Here is a 15,032-nt window from a genome sequence, read left to right on the forward strand (position 1 = left end):
CGCACTGGCCTCACAACCTCGGGGCGGCACGCGGGTAGGTAGGCTAGAGCCCAGAAGAGGGGGAGCAGAGCGTGCTGGTGTCTCCCCCCCGTCACCGCGCAGTGCGTGGATCTGCGGGTCGCTGGAGGTGCGGAGCACCGGGCCGGGCCCGGCCTCCCCGGCGCGCGTGTGACTGCGGCGGGCGCCCTGCTGCGCCTCCACGAGTTGGAGGAGTGCCGCCGGCTTGCGCCCCGGCGTCGGGACGTGAGCTCGTGCTCGCCTTTTCCTTCTTAACGGTCGCCCCCCACGCACACACTCCAGTCCCCTGAGAGTTGGTCTTCGCGCCTCGGCGCGCCCCCCCCTCACCCGGCCCCTCCCACCGACCCCCGTTCCCGCTCGCTCCTGCTGAGTAGCCGGCTTCATCCCTGGGGTCCCTGCTTGGGGGCGGAGAAGATGGCTGGCGGACGTCTGCTGCTGGGGGGCGACTTCCTGTCGCCGCCGCCGCTGCCCCCACTCCCGCCGCCGCCGCTGCCCCCCCTCCCGCCGCCCCCGCCCGAGCCAGTGCTGGAGCAGTGGCGCTATAGCCACGAAAGTGACTGGCAGTGGGCTCTGCGGCGCAGCTTCATCTGTCGGCACCTGCACAGCTATCCCGGGGCTGCCCTGGACCAGCTCCTCGCGCTCTCCGCCGCCTGGACCAACCACGTTTTCCTGGGCTGCAGGTGAGGAAGGTGTGAGGGTCGGGTTAGGGACCCGGTAGGGGGCTCGGGGATGGGGGTCGGGATAGAGACGGGGGCAGGATACGGACGAGGGCTTAGAGGCTGGAGATTTGGAGGTGTTGGAGGACACCAGGAGGTTCACTATTGGTCTGGGGGGATCGGCCGAGCGAGGTGGTAGAGGATGACATAACAGCCAGAAGAAGGGTGCGGGGATCGCGGGAGCAGCTCCTCCAGGACCAGGGATGGAGATTAAGCAGCACCTGGAAGGGGATTGTTGAGGGGTGGTCATTGTGGCGGTGGTTTTGGAGGGCGTGGGAAATGACGAATAGCAGAATCTCGGACCTGCGTAGGACCTTGCAAGGATGCGGTATCCGCAGAGATGCTCGACAGTCGGGGCTTCGAGGGTCTGCGGGCGGAGGTTGGGGGGGGGGGGGGCAAGGGAACCCGGCTAGTCTCCTCCTGACCACTCCCTCTTTCCATCCCCATTAAATAAAACAGCACCAGCCCCCCGACGGGGTTTTACTGTCTTCTCCTGGGGAGGCGGTTTGTATGAGGTCTCTCAGCTGCAGGGTCCGCCTTGCTTGTAGATTTGCGCATAATGTGTCTGGACGCAAACAAAGAGATGGATATATCTTACTCTAAAAATGGATTGCTCTCCTTTCACCTTAAATGTGATCAGGAGGATTAACATTTGGCCTCTGGGTGAGGTTTTAGGGGTGTGTGTGTGTGTACCCCCCCTTTCCTAGAACCTGGTGCGCGTTCTGAACAGGCCTCTTTGAGAGCTCTTTGCATTCAATGGAGACTGCAGTATGGTTCCAACGCATTTTTTTAAAAAAACCCAGACTACTTGGACCTCTGTCCTTCTGCACCCCAAATCGGTCCTAGACTAATCATTCCTTTGATAGACTGAGAAGCTTCTTTTTTTGGACACTCCTGCCTCACGGTGAATTTTTTATTAGGAAGGATGAGAAATTCTGGAAAAAGATCAAATCAAATTCAGCCAGTTCAGTTCTAGGAATGACCATAACAGATACAGAAAAATAGGATTATCCACTTCTACCTTTAATTGTTGAACATAGCATCTAGTGTATACTTTGTTTTGCTCTGATCACCAAAATTTATTTTTTCCTATTTTCTCTAGGTTAGTATAATTTCTGCCTCCAGAGACAATGATTATTTCACTGGAGGAACTGGTTACAACTGGGGAAGCCTCAGTTATTAATCAATTCAGATAAATCTAATTGACCTTCACTTAACAATATTGTTTTTGCAGTTGAAAAAGTACCTTTATCCTATAATCATACATCTCCTTGATATGACAGAAGGCCGTGGGAAATCTGAATCCTGAAAAAAAATTTTTTTTACGTGGGGGAGAATAGCTATCCTTTGTGTTAATAATAAATCTTACCTTCCCACAAGAATGTAAGCTCCTTTGGGAAAGAGGTTTTTGCTTTCTTATTCACACTTTTATCCTCAGTGCCTAGAAGAGTGTCTTCTGCATGATCGCCATTCAATAAATATGTGTGGGGTAAACAGATGAATATAGCTTTATAATGTACAACATATTTTAATTATTTATGTATCTCTCTTAATACAACAACCTTGGGAATTAGGTGGTATCTCATTTTTACAGCTAAGTCAATGGAGACCAAGAAGTTAAGTGACTTTTCCAAGGTTCCACAGTCGGGACTAGGACTCAGGTCTTCTAATGCTCTTTCCACTGAGACACAGCTGCTATATTTGGGAAGGATGGCCCAGGAGTGAAAGCAAGTAACTGACACAAGCCACATCATTTTTATATCTCAGGATTTCATTCCAAGAACAACAGCCCTTTATATAACTAGGGCATTAACCAACACAGAACAGGCCAGTGGTAGTTGGTGTTAAAAGCTCAAGCATCCAGGACATTTGTGTGTGTGTGCACTCACCCAAGCACATCTGTGTGTAGAGTGTGTGTGTGTAACAAGATGAATGAATATATATATGTACACACACACATACATACACACATTTCATCATATCACATTTTAGTTAAGTCAGTTCTGTCACTACAAGAAGTGCCATAACATCAAATAGCTTAACTGAAGAATAATGTTTACATTGTATCTGATAACATAGATACAAGAGAAAGGGAAGGGGTAATACAGAATCTTGGAAGCTAGGGACCAAGTGCAGTGTTCCACATTAGTCGGGCTTTATGTTAGCTGTCAGCTTCAGAGGGGTAAAATCTGTATTCCAGTACTTCTTAAGGTTGATGTTGGCAGAGCTCATTTTCTGGTCTGTTCTTCTATGACAGAAGATTGTTCTCTCAAGGGAACTGCAGAATACATGGTGTAACAACCTCTTCTGAATTTAAATTGTTAATTTGTTGTTCATCCCTTGACTTTGGGAACAGGTTGTAAATAGTAGCACTCCCCCACCCCTACCCACCCCCCCCCCCCCCCCCCCCCCCCCCCCCCGCAGTGAAGAGCTTTCTGTGGTCTGTTTTAGTTAGGGCTGAAATAACTCCTAGGTCAAGGGTATCTTTGAGAACTCCTTGATCATAAGACCAAGCCAGGAGGAGCTCACATGTTCAGGGAGGCAAACTATGTTTCATTCCTTTTGGTGATAGTGGCGATTTTCATGGAACAAGCTTGACTATCTTGATTCTGCAACAGTGGTTCTCAAGCTTAAGCAAGCATCACAATCAACTGTCAGGCTTGTTAAAACACAGATTGCTGGGCCCCACCCCAGGCTTTCTGATTCAGTAGGTCTGCGGCAGGACCCCTGAATTTGCATTTCTAACAAGTTCCCAGGTGGTACTGATGATCAGGTAATGCTGGCCCAGTGATTACACCATGAGAACCGCTGCTTTATAGGATAAAATAAAACAGTGTTTTTCCAATATCCATTTGGTCATTTTTCCCTCATAGTCCAGGCAACCAGGAATCTCAAATAGCTGAACTTTTTTCTCTTCACTGTTTTGTCTGTTTCATAAAAGTAAACAACCTGTCAAACATTTTTTTTGTGCAAGCAATTTCTAAGATATGTCTTGTGGCTAATGGAAAGTTAGTGCAGGTAGGTGGGGAGATGGGGTAACTGGGTTATGGGCATTAAGGAGGGCACTTGATGGAATGAGCACTGGGTGTGATATGCAACTGATGAATCACTGACCTCTACCTCTGAAACAACAAAAAAAGAAAAGTTAGTGAAGTCTTCTAATCAACTGTATCTATAGCACTCACATAATTGTTCATATGAATGCCTGGGGAACTGTAAAATTTTTACTTAAAAACTGTAGATAATGTATCTATATTTAATAAAGCAGAATGGTTAACTAGAGCATTCAGGTTTTCGATTATTCTTCATCAATAGGATTAGAAGCAGAATCCTGGCCTATTGATTTTTGATGAGATATTTATAGGAAAAATATATCTTAAAATGAAACCAGGTTTGCTGCCTTGATTATTGTCTCTTCCTTGTTGCTATGAGACTGATTTTTGGAAGGTAGATGCCAGTTGAGCTCATGTTGTGAAACTAACTTTGCACATAGGTAGCCTGCATCAGTCACCAGCTAGAGAAGTGGGAGTGGGAGCTTTCCAAAGATTTATCAATAATCTGGTTGTGTGTTATTCATTTATGATGTTAAAAGTCTTAATAGTTTTGAATAAATAATTTTATACTTGGAAATCCTGATCTTTGTTTAGTTTTCAAACCTCAGCTGTTTTTGGACCTAGTAGAGCAGTTTAATTAAAAATTTGGAAGCATTACTAAATACTTGTTAAATTTCAGGTGCATTGTAGATCATAAGTATGCGCTTATCTTTTTTTGAGAATGTAAGATTCATGAAATCACATGTCTTTGTCCGTTATAAATCATCTTTATGTATGCCAGGCATGGTGGGACAGTTGAATAGCATCCTGATTTCTAAAAGCTTGGTACATAGTAAGCTATCTTTGAAAACGCTAAAGACCTCCTGAGGTTTTTTGCTTTTGTTTTTTTAAGCATTTATGATCAAATGGGTAAATTAACAGACTTAAATATATAATATGTGTGCATCTTAAAATTACTGTATTAGATTTGCCTTAATGATACTTTGCATCATGGTCTCTCCATAAGGTAAAATACCGTATAGCCATTAAAACTCATGTGGTAATGACATAGAAAAAAACTTATGATCTCATAAATTAAGAACAACCCCCCACCCTACCAGAGTGCAAATCAACATAGATGATCTATAAGAGATTTGGGGGGGGGGCAGTGGTATGGAAAGCATAGAGAAAGGAATAAAAAGTAAACTTCAAATGTTAATGAAGTTATCAGTGGTTGGGTTTGTAGATGCTTTCTTGGTGGGTTCTCTAAAATTTCTGGAGTGAAGGTGATACTTTATTTTTTTAAAGATTTATTTGTTTATTTGAGAGAGAGAGAGAGAATCTCAAGCAGACTCAGCACTGAGCACAGAGCCTGAGGCAGGGCTCAATCTCACAACCCTGAGATCGGGACCTGAGCTGAAATCAAGAGTCAAATGCTTAACCGCTTAACTGACTGCACCACCCAGGTGCCCCTCATAGTAGATTTTTTAAAGTAACACCTTTAGGGGCACCCGGGTGGCACAGTCCGTTAAGCGAACGACTCTTGATTTCGGTCTGGTCCTCATCTCAGGTCCTGATCCTAGGGTCGTGAGATTGAGCCCCGCCTCAACCTCTGTGCTTAGAATGGAGTCGGCCTGGGATTTTTCTCTCCCTCTCCCTCTGCCCCTCCCGCTGGTGCGCTCTCTCTCTTTCTCTAAAATACATGAACAAATCTTTTAAAAATAAATAGATCTACGAAAGAATACATAATGGAAACCCGTAATTAAAGTTTTACTGGCTTAGCTTATTTAAAATTTGTGGAACCACTTCTTTGTTCTTGGATAGCTACTCTCTGAAGAATTTTAGAAATGGGAATGAAATCCTAGTGGTCTTATTAAAGACTCTAGATTAATATTTGCATTGTTCTCTGAATAGTCAAGAGTCAGGTACTATACGGTCTTTTCCATTATTGTTTGAGCTGGTTGGGTTTCCTCAGTATTATGACTTCCTGCTAAAGGACTGAGAAGCTGACTGTGTTCACAACCTACGCAAAGGTTTATTTTTATAGCCCATGGGTGATGTTGAATTTTGTGGCAGATGTAATGAATAGGGAACAGTAGGTATAATCATTACTAATGCTGGAAGAAACCTGAGAGAAAAGTGAATGGAATGAGCCCCAAATGCATCACTTCTGCACGCTGTGTGTATGGCCTGCGTGCCCTTTACAGTTGTATGCCATATTTGGAATCAGGCCAGAATCGAAGCCTGGAGAAGTCTGACTGGAACTCAAGGTGAGTGGCTTGAGTGTAGTGCCAGTTCAGGTAGCACAAGTGGCATCACCAGTTCAAGATTATTTAGAGACTTTCACTTTCATAATCTTTTGTTTTCATCCTGTACCTTGGAAACTGGACTCCCAAATCTGAATGGAAGTGATATATAGAAAGTACAGTGTTTTAGGCTGTACTTTCTTTTTTTTTTCCCAGGCTGTACTTTCTGATGTTTAGATAAGAATAGATGAAAATGAAATTACTTTTGGCATTTAAATACTGATGGTAGCAGCAGCAGTTGTGGGCGCGGTTATCAGTGGGAAGTGAGCTGCCTTGTGCTCGTCTGTCCGGGAAGGCCACCAAGTCCCGACTTCCCGGCTTTGCAGGGAAAGCCATCTGATGGGTGTGGAACCAGTTGTGCCCAAAGGAAAACGTTACCCTCCTTCAGGTTCAGAACCTATTCACGTCAAGGTGTGATAGTTACTCATATTCAGAACTTTCTTCCCAAAGGCCACCAGGAGTCTCTTTTTTTGGTGATAGGCCAGGAAAGGCTCTCAAGGTAGGAAGGGTGAGTAGGTCCCCATGATAACAAAAACTTCACTTGAGCCTGTATGTTTGTTTCTCTGCAGTTATATGATATTCTGTCAAGCAGCCAACCTACTTTATGAGGAACCCTTTAAAAATTGTATGCTTCGAAGCTTTTTATTATGGAAAAAATTGAACACACAAAAGTAAAAGAGTTTAATGGACTTCCATGTACCCATTACTCAACTTCAGCAATATCAACAGTTTGTCATGCTGCCCTTCTCATTTCTTCTGTGTTGCCCCCAGTTTTTTTGTGGGAGATAGTCTGGAGTATATTAAAATCTCGACATCATTTCACCTGCGAATACTTCAGTATGTATCTGTACCGGACAAGAATTTTTATTTTTATTTTTTTTTAGTGGGGAGAGGGGCAGAGGGAGAGAAAGAGAGAGAATCTTAAGCAGGCTCCACTGAGCGTTGAGCCCATCACGGGGCTCTATCTCACAACCCTGAGACCATGACCTGAACCAAAATCAGGAGTCAGATGCTTAACTGACTGAGCCACCCAGGCGCCCCACAGATAAGAATTTTTACAAATAGAGTCATAATAGGGGTGCCTGGGTGGCTCGGTCAGTTAAGCATCTGACTCTTGATCTCAGCTCAGAGCTCAGGTCTTGATCTCAGGGTCATGGGTTCAAGCCCCATGTTGGGCTCCATGCTGGGTGTGGAGCCTACTTAAAAAATAGAGTCAGGGCGCCTGGGTGGCTCAGATGGTTAAGCGTCTGCCTTCGGCTCAGGTCATGATCCCAGCGTCCTGGGATCGAGTCCCGCATCGGGCTCCCTGCTCCTTGGGAGCCTGCTTCTCCCTCTGCCTCTCTCTCTCTCTCTGTCATGAATGAATAAATAAAATCTTTAAAAAAAAAAAAATAGAGTCAATACCATTATCTACACTCAACAAAATTAACAGTAATTTCTTAAAATCCATGTTGAGTTTTCTCCACTTGTTTCAACGTGTATTTTTTTAATGTTATTTTTAAGTAATCTCTTACACCCAACATGGGGCTCAAACAACCCCGAGATCAAGAGTTGCATGCTCTACGGACTGAGCCAGCCAGGCGCCCCTCATTTGTATTTTGGTTTGTTTGATTCATGATCCAAACCAGGTCCATGCACTGTATTTGGTTGATCTGTCTCCTTTAATCTATAACCCCATTCCCCTATCCTTTTATTTTCATGCTTTTTATTTGATGAAGAAATTGGATTGTCACATAGTGTTTCCTTCATTCTGGATTTGGCTGGCTATGTTCTTATGGTGATGTTTAACGTATTTCTGGGAGTGAGGGGCTTGCTTAGGTTCAGGTTCAATTATTTGAAGGACAATACTTTATAGATAGTGCTTTGTATTTCCTCTCATATAAGGGGACACATGTCTGCTTGTCTCGTTTTTTAGTGATAGTAAGATTATAAAGTTCCCATAAACTTTTTTAATCAAAATTTTTATTGCGATAATTATAGATTCACATGCAGTTGTAGGAAGTAGTACAAAGAGATGCCCTGCATTCTTTACCCAGTTCCCCAGTGATAACATTTTGCAAAATTATTGTGTAATATCAAAACCAGGACAGTGACATTGTTAACAATCCACTGATTTTATTTAGTCTCCCAGTTTTACTAGTACTCGTATGTGTGTGTGTGTGTGTGTTTTTAGCTGAATACAGTTTATTACATGTGTAGGTTTGTGTATCCACTACCACAGTCAAGATATTGAACAGTTCCAATACTATAAGGATCCCTCACATCACCCTTTTATAACCACATCCGGGGATGCCTGGGTGGCTCAGTCGGTTGAGCGTCTGCCTTCGGCTCAGGTCATGATCCCAGGGTCCTGGGATCCAGCCCCGCATCAGGCTCCCTGCTCCTCAGGAAGGCTGCTTCTCCCTCTGCCTGCCGCTCCCCCTGCTTTGTGCGCTCTCTCTCTCTCTCTCTCTCTGACAAATAAATAAAAAAAATCTTAAAAAAAAAACACGTTTCCTTCCCACTCATACACGATACTATGTGTATCAATAGTTATTTCCTTTGTATTGCTGAGTAGTGTTCTGAGGTGTGTACATACCACAGTTTAACCATCCACCTGTTGAAGGACTTCTGAGCTGATTGCAGTTTTTGGCTGTTACAAATAAAACTGCTATGAACATTCATGTACAGGTTTTTGTGTGAATGTAAGTTTTGATTTCTTTGCGATAAATGGCCAAAAAAAAAAAGGGCCATTGCTAGGTCGAGTGGTAATTGCATGTTTAATTTTATAAGACACTTCCAAGTTGTTTTCCAGAGTGGCCATACCATTTTACATTCCCTCCAGCGGTCTATGAATGATCTAGTTTCTCTGTGTCCTTGTCAGCATTTGATGTTCTCGTTCTTTTTTACTTTAGCCATTCTGAGGGTGCAAAGTGATACCTTGTTGTGGTTTTAAAGTACCTTTCTCTGGTAGTTAATGATGTTGACCATCTTTTCATGTGCTTATTTGCAGTATGTCTATCCTCTTTGGTTAAATGTTCTGTTCATGTCTTTTTGTTCACTTTTTAATATATATATTTTTTTACTCTTGCATTTCGAGAGATGTTTATACTGGATACTAGGTTTTGTTTTGTTTTGTCATCAGGTGTTTGGTTTGTAAATCTGTCTCCCAGTCTGTAGCTTGTCTTTTTGTCCTCTTCATAGGGGCTTTTGAGAGCAAAAGTTTTTAATTTTGATGAAGTCCCTTTTATCAGTTTTTCCTTTTATGGATCTTGCTTTTGGTATCAAGTATGAGAACTGTTGGCCTAGCCCTAGATCTGAAGATTTTCTCCTGTGTTTCTAAAAAAATTTATAGTTTTACATTGTACATTTAGGTCTGTGATACATTTTGAATAAATTTTTGGATGAGAAGTGAGGTCGAGGTTTTGTTTGTTGCCGATGGATGCCCACTTACTCCAGCACCATATGTTGAAAAGGATGTCCTTCTCTATTGAGTTGCTTTTGCAGCTTGGACATGTTTGTGGGGGTCTCTTTCTGGGTTCTTCCCCATCAGCTTTTCACCTCATAGGCCTAGCAGTCATTGATGATAATTTATTATTTTATGATGGGTTGCAAAATGGCAGTAGTCTATCATTCCTTCATTTATTAGCTGGAATGCTTCTGTAAAAGAGATTTTTCTCATCAACTCTTAGTTACTCTGACGTACAATTTGTACAGGAAAATGCCAGATAAATGCTTGCTTTCTTCCTTTAATATTACCTGTTTTCGGAATAATGACTTGATTCCTTACCATCTTCCAAAGGTGACCAATAATGAGTTTGTAAGTATCATTACAAACTAATGGATCGTTAGCATATTTGTTATGTCTGACTCCACTGCAGGTTATTATTCTTATTGATAATCCAGTTGGCTCACTTTGTCAGTAGGAGTGTGTTCAGATTGGCTTCTGAGTCCATTTGACACAACCCCTGAGGCCTTTCACAGCTTCCTTGTTTCCAGGCACAGGAATATCTCCCAGGTTCATCTTGTACATTTCCTCCCCCAGACTTGTAATCAGCCACTTCTCTAAGGACCCTGATTCCTTTTTGTGGGAAATGGTAAAGACCATAGTCTGGATGTTAACAACCCAGACACTCTTAACACTCTTAGTACTTCTGTAAATATACAAATGTAATTATTTACATATAATATACATATATGACAGAGAAAAATCATGAGTTTATATGGATGCTTTTAATTCATATTAAAAGATCTTCACTTAAATGATTTTATGTTCATATGTCTTCTAATGACAGTAACATAATTACTCATTTGATAGGTAAGTATTATAGGGCACATTGTTCAGTTTTATAGCCAAGATACTCTGTTGATGAAGTCCTGTGGGAGCAATTGCAAGATTAGCTCATTTAGAAGCTTTTTAAAAACTGCATTCTTATCTGTTTTAACGGTAGATTATATTAATTTAAATAGGTACAGCCCACGCCTGATGGAAAAAATTCTCCAAATGGCTGAAGGTATTGATATTGGGGAGATGCCGTCATATGATCTGATGCTGTCCAAACCTTCCAAGGGTCAGAAACGTCACCTCTCAACATGTGATGGTGAGTATACTTGTTTTTGGAAGGTGGGATTTGAAGAAACAACATGGCTTTTTTAAAAATGGTATGAGTGTGGTATATGGTCTTAAATAACATTGGTTAACATTGGATCTTACACAAATGTAAAAGAGTTTTAACTTTTAGTTATGTACAGTTTTGTGTTTTGTTTTGTTTTGTTTTGTTTTTTGAGGATGGTAAATGGAACTGAAAACTAAGAATACTGATGTCACACGATAATGCTATCCTTGAAGTCCATGCCATGGAACCTCCCTCTAAATAGAACAACCTTATACTCTGATCATTTGAACATCTAAGTAACTAAATCCTCTTGGATGGGTCCAAGATGGACCAGCTTTCTACTGAACAGTGCTACAGGGAGGAGGCCCTAGTGTCTGGCCTAGCCTCAACAGAGAGTTCTTCCATAGCTTTCGATTCGCTATCCCCCGTAAATCATTAGTTTCCAGCTGCTGTCTGTTCTAGAAATAAAATATAGCAAACCACCCTTTTGTGCAGGGTAGGTCGGAACTAAGATTTTGAAGTTGAAAACCTTTGGGATCTTTTGATAATTATTTTTATTTGATTTTTAGTCACAACCACGTAAAGAACTATGACAGCGTTACCTCTGCTGCCAAAGCAAGAGGCTGTGTAAACGCCCCTGGCCGTCACCTCTTTTGCGTTAGAACCATCTATTGCATTTGCGGGGTTTTAAGAAGGGCACTTCCCAGCACAGGTGGCATGAGATTATACTGGAACAACCTATTACTCAGCACACTTCACCTGGGCTTTGCCTCATGAGATACAGAAGCACCTACCAGTCACGTGTGGTGGTGACCTGCATACCTGATTCAGGGCATATTTTCTGTCAAGTTTCTTCCCTTACCCGTGGGACAGGGACCATCCCTTGTTATGCTGGAATCCTACGTTGGTAGTCCCTTCACCCAAATGACCTGAAGTTCTTGTGATGGGAAGTATCTTGTACCAACAGTGCAACCTGCAAATAATATGGTTGGTACTATTTTCCTGTTTGCTTCTTTTGAAATATTCCCTTTTTAATGAATTGTAAATTTCACTCATTCTGTAGGTCAGAATCCTCCTAAAAAGCAAGCCGGTTCCAAATTCCATGCGAGACCTCGTTTTGAGCCTGTACATTTTGTAGCTAGTAGTTCAAAAGATGAAAGACAGGAAGATCCTTATGGCCCTCAAACAAAAGAGGTAAATGAACAAACACATTTTGCCGGCACGCCAAGAGACATCTACCAAGATTATACTCAAGACTCTTTCAGTGTGCAGGACGGGAATTCTCAGTATTGTGATTCATCAGGATTTATTTTCACAAAAGACCAGCCCGTAACAGCCAACATGTATTTCGACAGTGGGAGCCCCGCCCCAGGCAGCACATCCCAGCAGGCAAACTCTCAGTCAGCTCCTGAGCCTTCACCATCACAGACATTTCCTGAGTCTGTGGTCGCTGAGAAGCAGTATTTTATTGAAAAATTAACAGCGACTATCTGGAAGAACCTTTCTAATCCAGAGATGACTTCTGGCTCTGATAAAATTAATTATACATACATGTTAACTCGGTGTATTCAGGCATGTAAGACAAATCCTGAGTACATATATGCTCCTTTAAAAGAGATCCCTCCTGCCGACATCCCCAAAAATAAAAAACTTCTAACAGACGGTTATGCGTGTGAAGTTAGATGCCAAAATATCTACTTAACCACCGGTTATGCTGGCAGCAAGAATGGGTCCAGGGATCGAGCTACTGAGCTAGCTGTAAAACTCTTGCAGAAACGTATCGAAGTTCGAGTTGTCCGGCGGAAATTCAAGCACACGATCGGAGAGGACCTCGTGGTGTGTCAGATCGGCATGCCCGCATACGAATTTCCTCCGGCTCTGAAGCCGCCGGAAGAGCTGGTGGTGCTGGCTAAAGATGCTTCCGGGCAGCCGATTTTTAATGCTTCCGCCAAACACTGGACCAATTTTGTCCTTACAGAAAATGCAAACGACGCGATTGGCATCCTCAACAATTCTGCCTCATACAACAAAATGTCAGTTGAATACAAATACGAGATGATGCCGAATCGCACGTGGCGTTGCCGCGTGTTTCTGCAAGATCACTGCTTAGCTGAAGGTTATGGAACCAAAAAAACAAGCAAACATGCAGCTGCCGATGAGGCTTTGAAAATCCTTCAAAAAACACAGCCCACTTACCCCTCGGTCAAAAGTTCACAGTGCCAGACAGGCTCTTCCCCCAGGGGATCTGGAAAGAAGAAAGATATAAAGGATCTCGTGGTTTATGAGAATTCTTCAAATCCGGTGTGCACCCTGAACGACACAGCTCAGTTTAACCGCATGACGGTCGAGTACGTCTACGAAAGAATGACGGGCCTCCGATGGAAATGCAAGGTGATCCTAGAGAGTGAAGTGATCGCAGAAGCAGTTGGGGTGAAGAAAACGGTCAAATACGAAGCTGCTGGGGAAGCTGTGAAAACCCTCAAAAAGACCCAGCCGACCGTCATTAACAATTTGAAGAAAGGAGCTATCGAAGATGTGATTTCCAGAAATGAAATTCAGGGCCGCTCAGCAGAGGAGGCTTACAAACAACAAATCAAAGAAGATAACATAGGAAACCAGCTGCTGAGAAAGATGGGCTGGACGGGTGGTGGTTTAGGTAAATCTGGCGAGGGCATTCGGGAGCCAATCTCCGTCAAAGAGCAGCATAAGCGAGAAGGGCTCGGTCTTGATGTAGAGAGGGTGAACAAAATCGCCAAGAGAGATATTGAACAGATCATCAGAAACTACGCCCGCTCGGAGAGCCACACGGATTTGACTTTCTCCACAGAGCTGACTAACGACGAGCGGAAGCAAATCCACCAGATTGCCCAGAAGTACGGTCTTAAGAGTAAGTCGCATGGGGTAGGCCACGATAGGTACCTGGTGGTAGGTAGAAAACGACGGAAGGAAGACCTACTAGATCAGCTCAAACAGGAAGGCCAAGTGGGGCATTACGAGCTTGTGATGCCTCAAGCAAATTGAGCTCTTAACTAATTTATTTTGTAAATGCCCGGTGAGGCAGATTTATGAATTAAAGAAATGCCACATGTCCTGGTTGCAGAGTATATCCATTCTTAAGATGTTTCACCTTGTTCATTTCATATAGTGCTTTATTAGATACTGGAACCCGAAGAATTCTGTCCACTTGTATTAGCCTAAATCCAGCAGATGATATTGTGCAGTTACTGTTTGTGTCTTTGATATTGCTGTGTCCCTCCGATTTTAGTAGTTTGTACAAAGCAAGAACACATATCCAAATGGAATTTCACCCCGAGAAAGAAATTCCCATTTTAAAGGGCATAGCACAGCAATCTGCAACAATATGTAAAGTTGATACTGATTACGATAAAACTACAGTCTTAATTTCAGACTTCCTGAAAATGTCAGATCATTTTGTATTACTATTTTCATCTTTGTGTGAAGCCAGTTAAAGAATGTTTAACAGTAAATTGTGCTGTACGTGTAAATGTCCCTACCGACTAAATGATGTAAAACTTTCTTAAAGTAATTTTAGTGTTCATTTATTTATAACTTCTGCCATGTGGTTTCCAGACTATTGGAAGTGATTTACTGTTATCTTGTGATACATGAATTTTAATAAATTCTAGTCTTCATGCTGAGAGAGCACTACTTGAGAGAGCAGTTGAAAAGTTTCAAAAACTTTGATTCAATCTGAAGAAGGGAAGCTGGAGCTGTTTGTTCTTGGTGCCTTGCAGAGAGCCTCACGGCAACTCTCCGTTACAGCTTCTCCCGCGGGTCGGGTGCACAGCACATCCAAGGTGACCACAGCGGGGGCAGAGCTTGGTAGGAGACCGAAGACACCTTGGTGCTTTGATGAAAAGGTCAGTTGGCTGGTCCCTCTCTCAAAAAGCTTATTAAGCCCCAAAAGCCAACTTTGTAACATATTTAAAACTGCTATTTTCGCTTATTTCTGGAATGTAAAAAAAAAAATGTATAAAAAAGAATTAGTGTATGCTTCCTGAATAAAAAGGAGCGGACGTTGATCAGAATGGGCAGTGTGCTTATTTCTGGGCAGCAGCCTAGTAGCGACACTCTGGGTCTTTGGAGAGGGGAAGTGGTGTTTGCACAAAATATTTCAACACCAGAGCACATGTGGATGAACGTAATGACTTAGCAGATGCGAACAGCTCATCGGTCACCCATCACGTTTTTGCTGTGGGCCAACATGCTGGCTGCGACCAAATCTCCGGCTGTGTACTTCTATGTGATTTTGGTTTTGTACCTCCGATAAATCAAGGATCAATATTTAGAGATGAATGTTAATATCAGTAGTTAAACATGCCAATGAAATGATAGAACAGTTAG

The 15,032-nt window shown here is 42.8% G+C and overlaps 1 protein-coding gene across 1 annotated transcript; it reads left to right on the forward strand.

Moving 5' to 3' along the window:
* The first annotated feature begins 360 nt into the window (after positions 1-360).
* Positions 361-14,716, forward strand: NKRF (NFKB repressing factor). The gene is made up of 3 exons (XM_032391423.1): positions 361-698; positions 10,522-10,652; positions 11,731-14,716. The coding sequence occupies exons 1-3, from the start codon at positions 433-435 to the stop codon at positions 13,686-13,688; spliced, it is 2,355 nt and encodes a 784-aa protein (XP_032247314.1). The 5' UTR covers positions 361-432; the 3' UTR covers positions 13,689-14,716.
* Positions 14,717-15,032: the final 316 nt, after the last annotated feature.

Source organism: Phoca vitulina, unplaced genomic scaffold (assembly GCF_004348235.1).
Source record: "Phoca vitulina isolate PV1807 unplaced genomic scaffold, GSC_HSeal_1.0 scaffold62, whole genome shotgun sequence".
In the NCBI taxonomy this organism is placed as follows: Eukaryota; Metazoa; Chordata; class Mammalia; order Carnivora; family Phocidae; genus Phoca; species Phoca vitulina.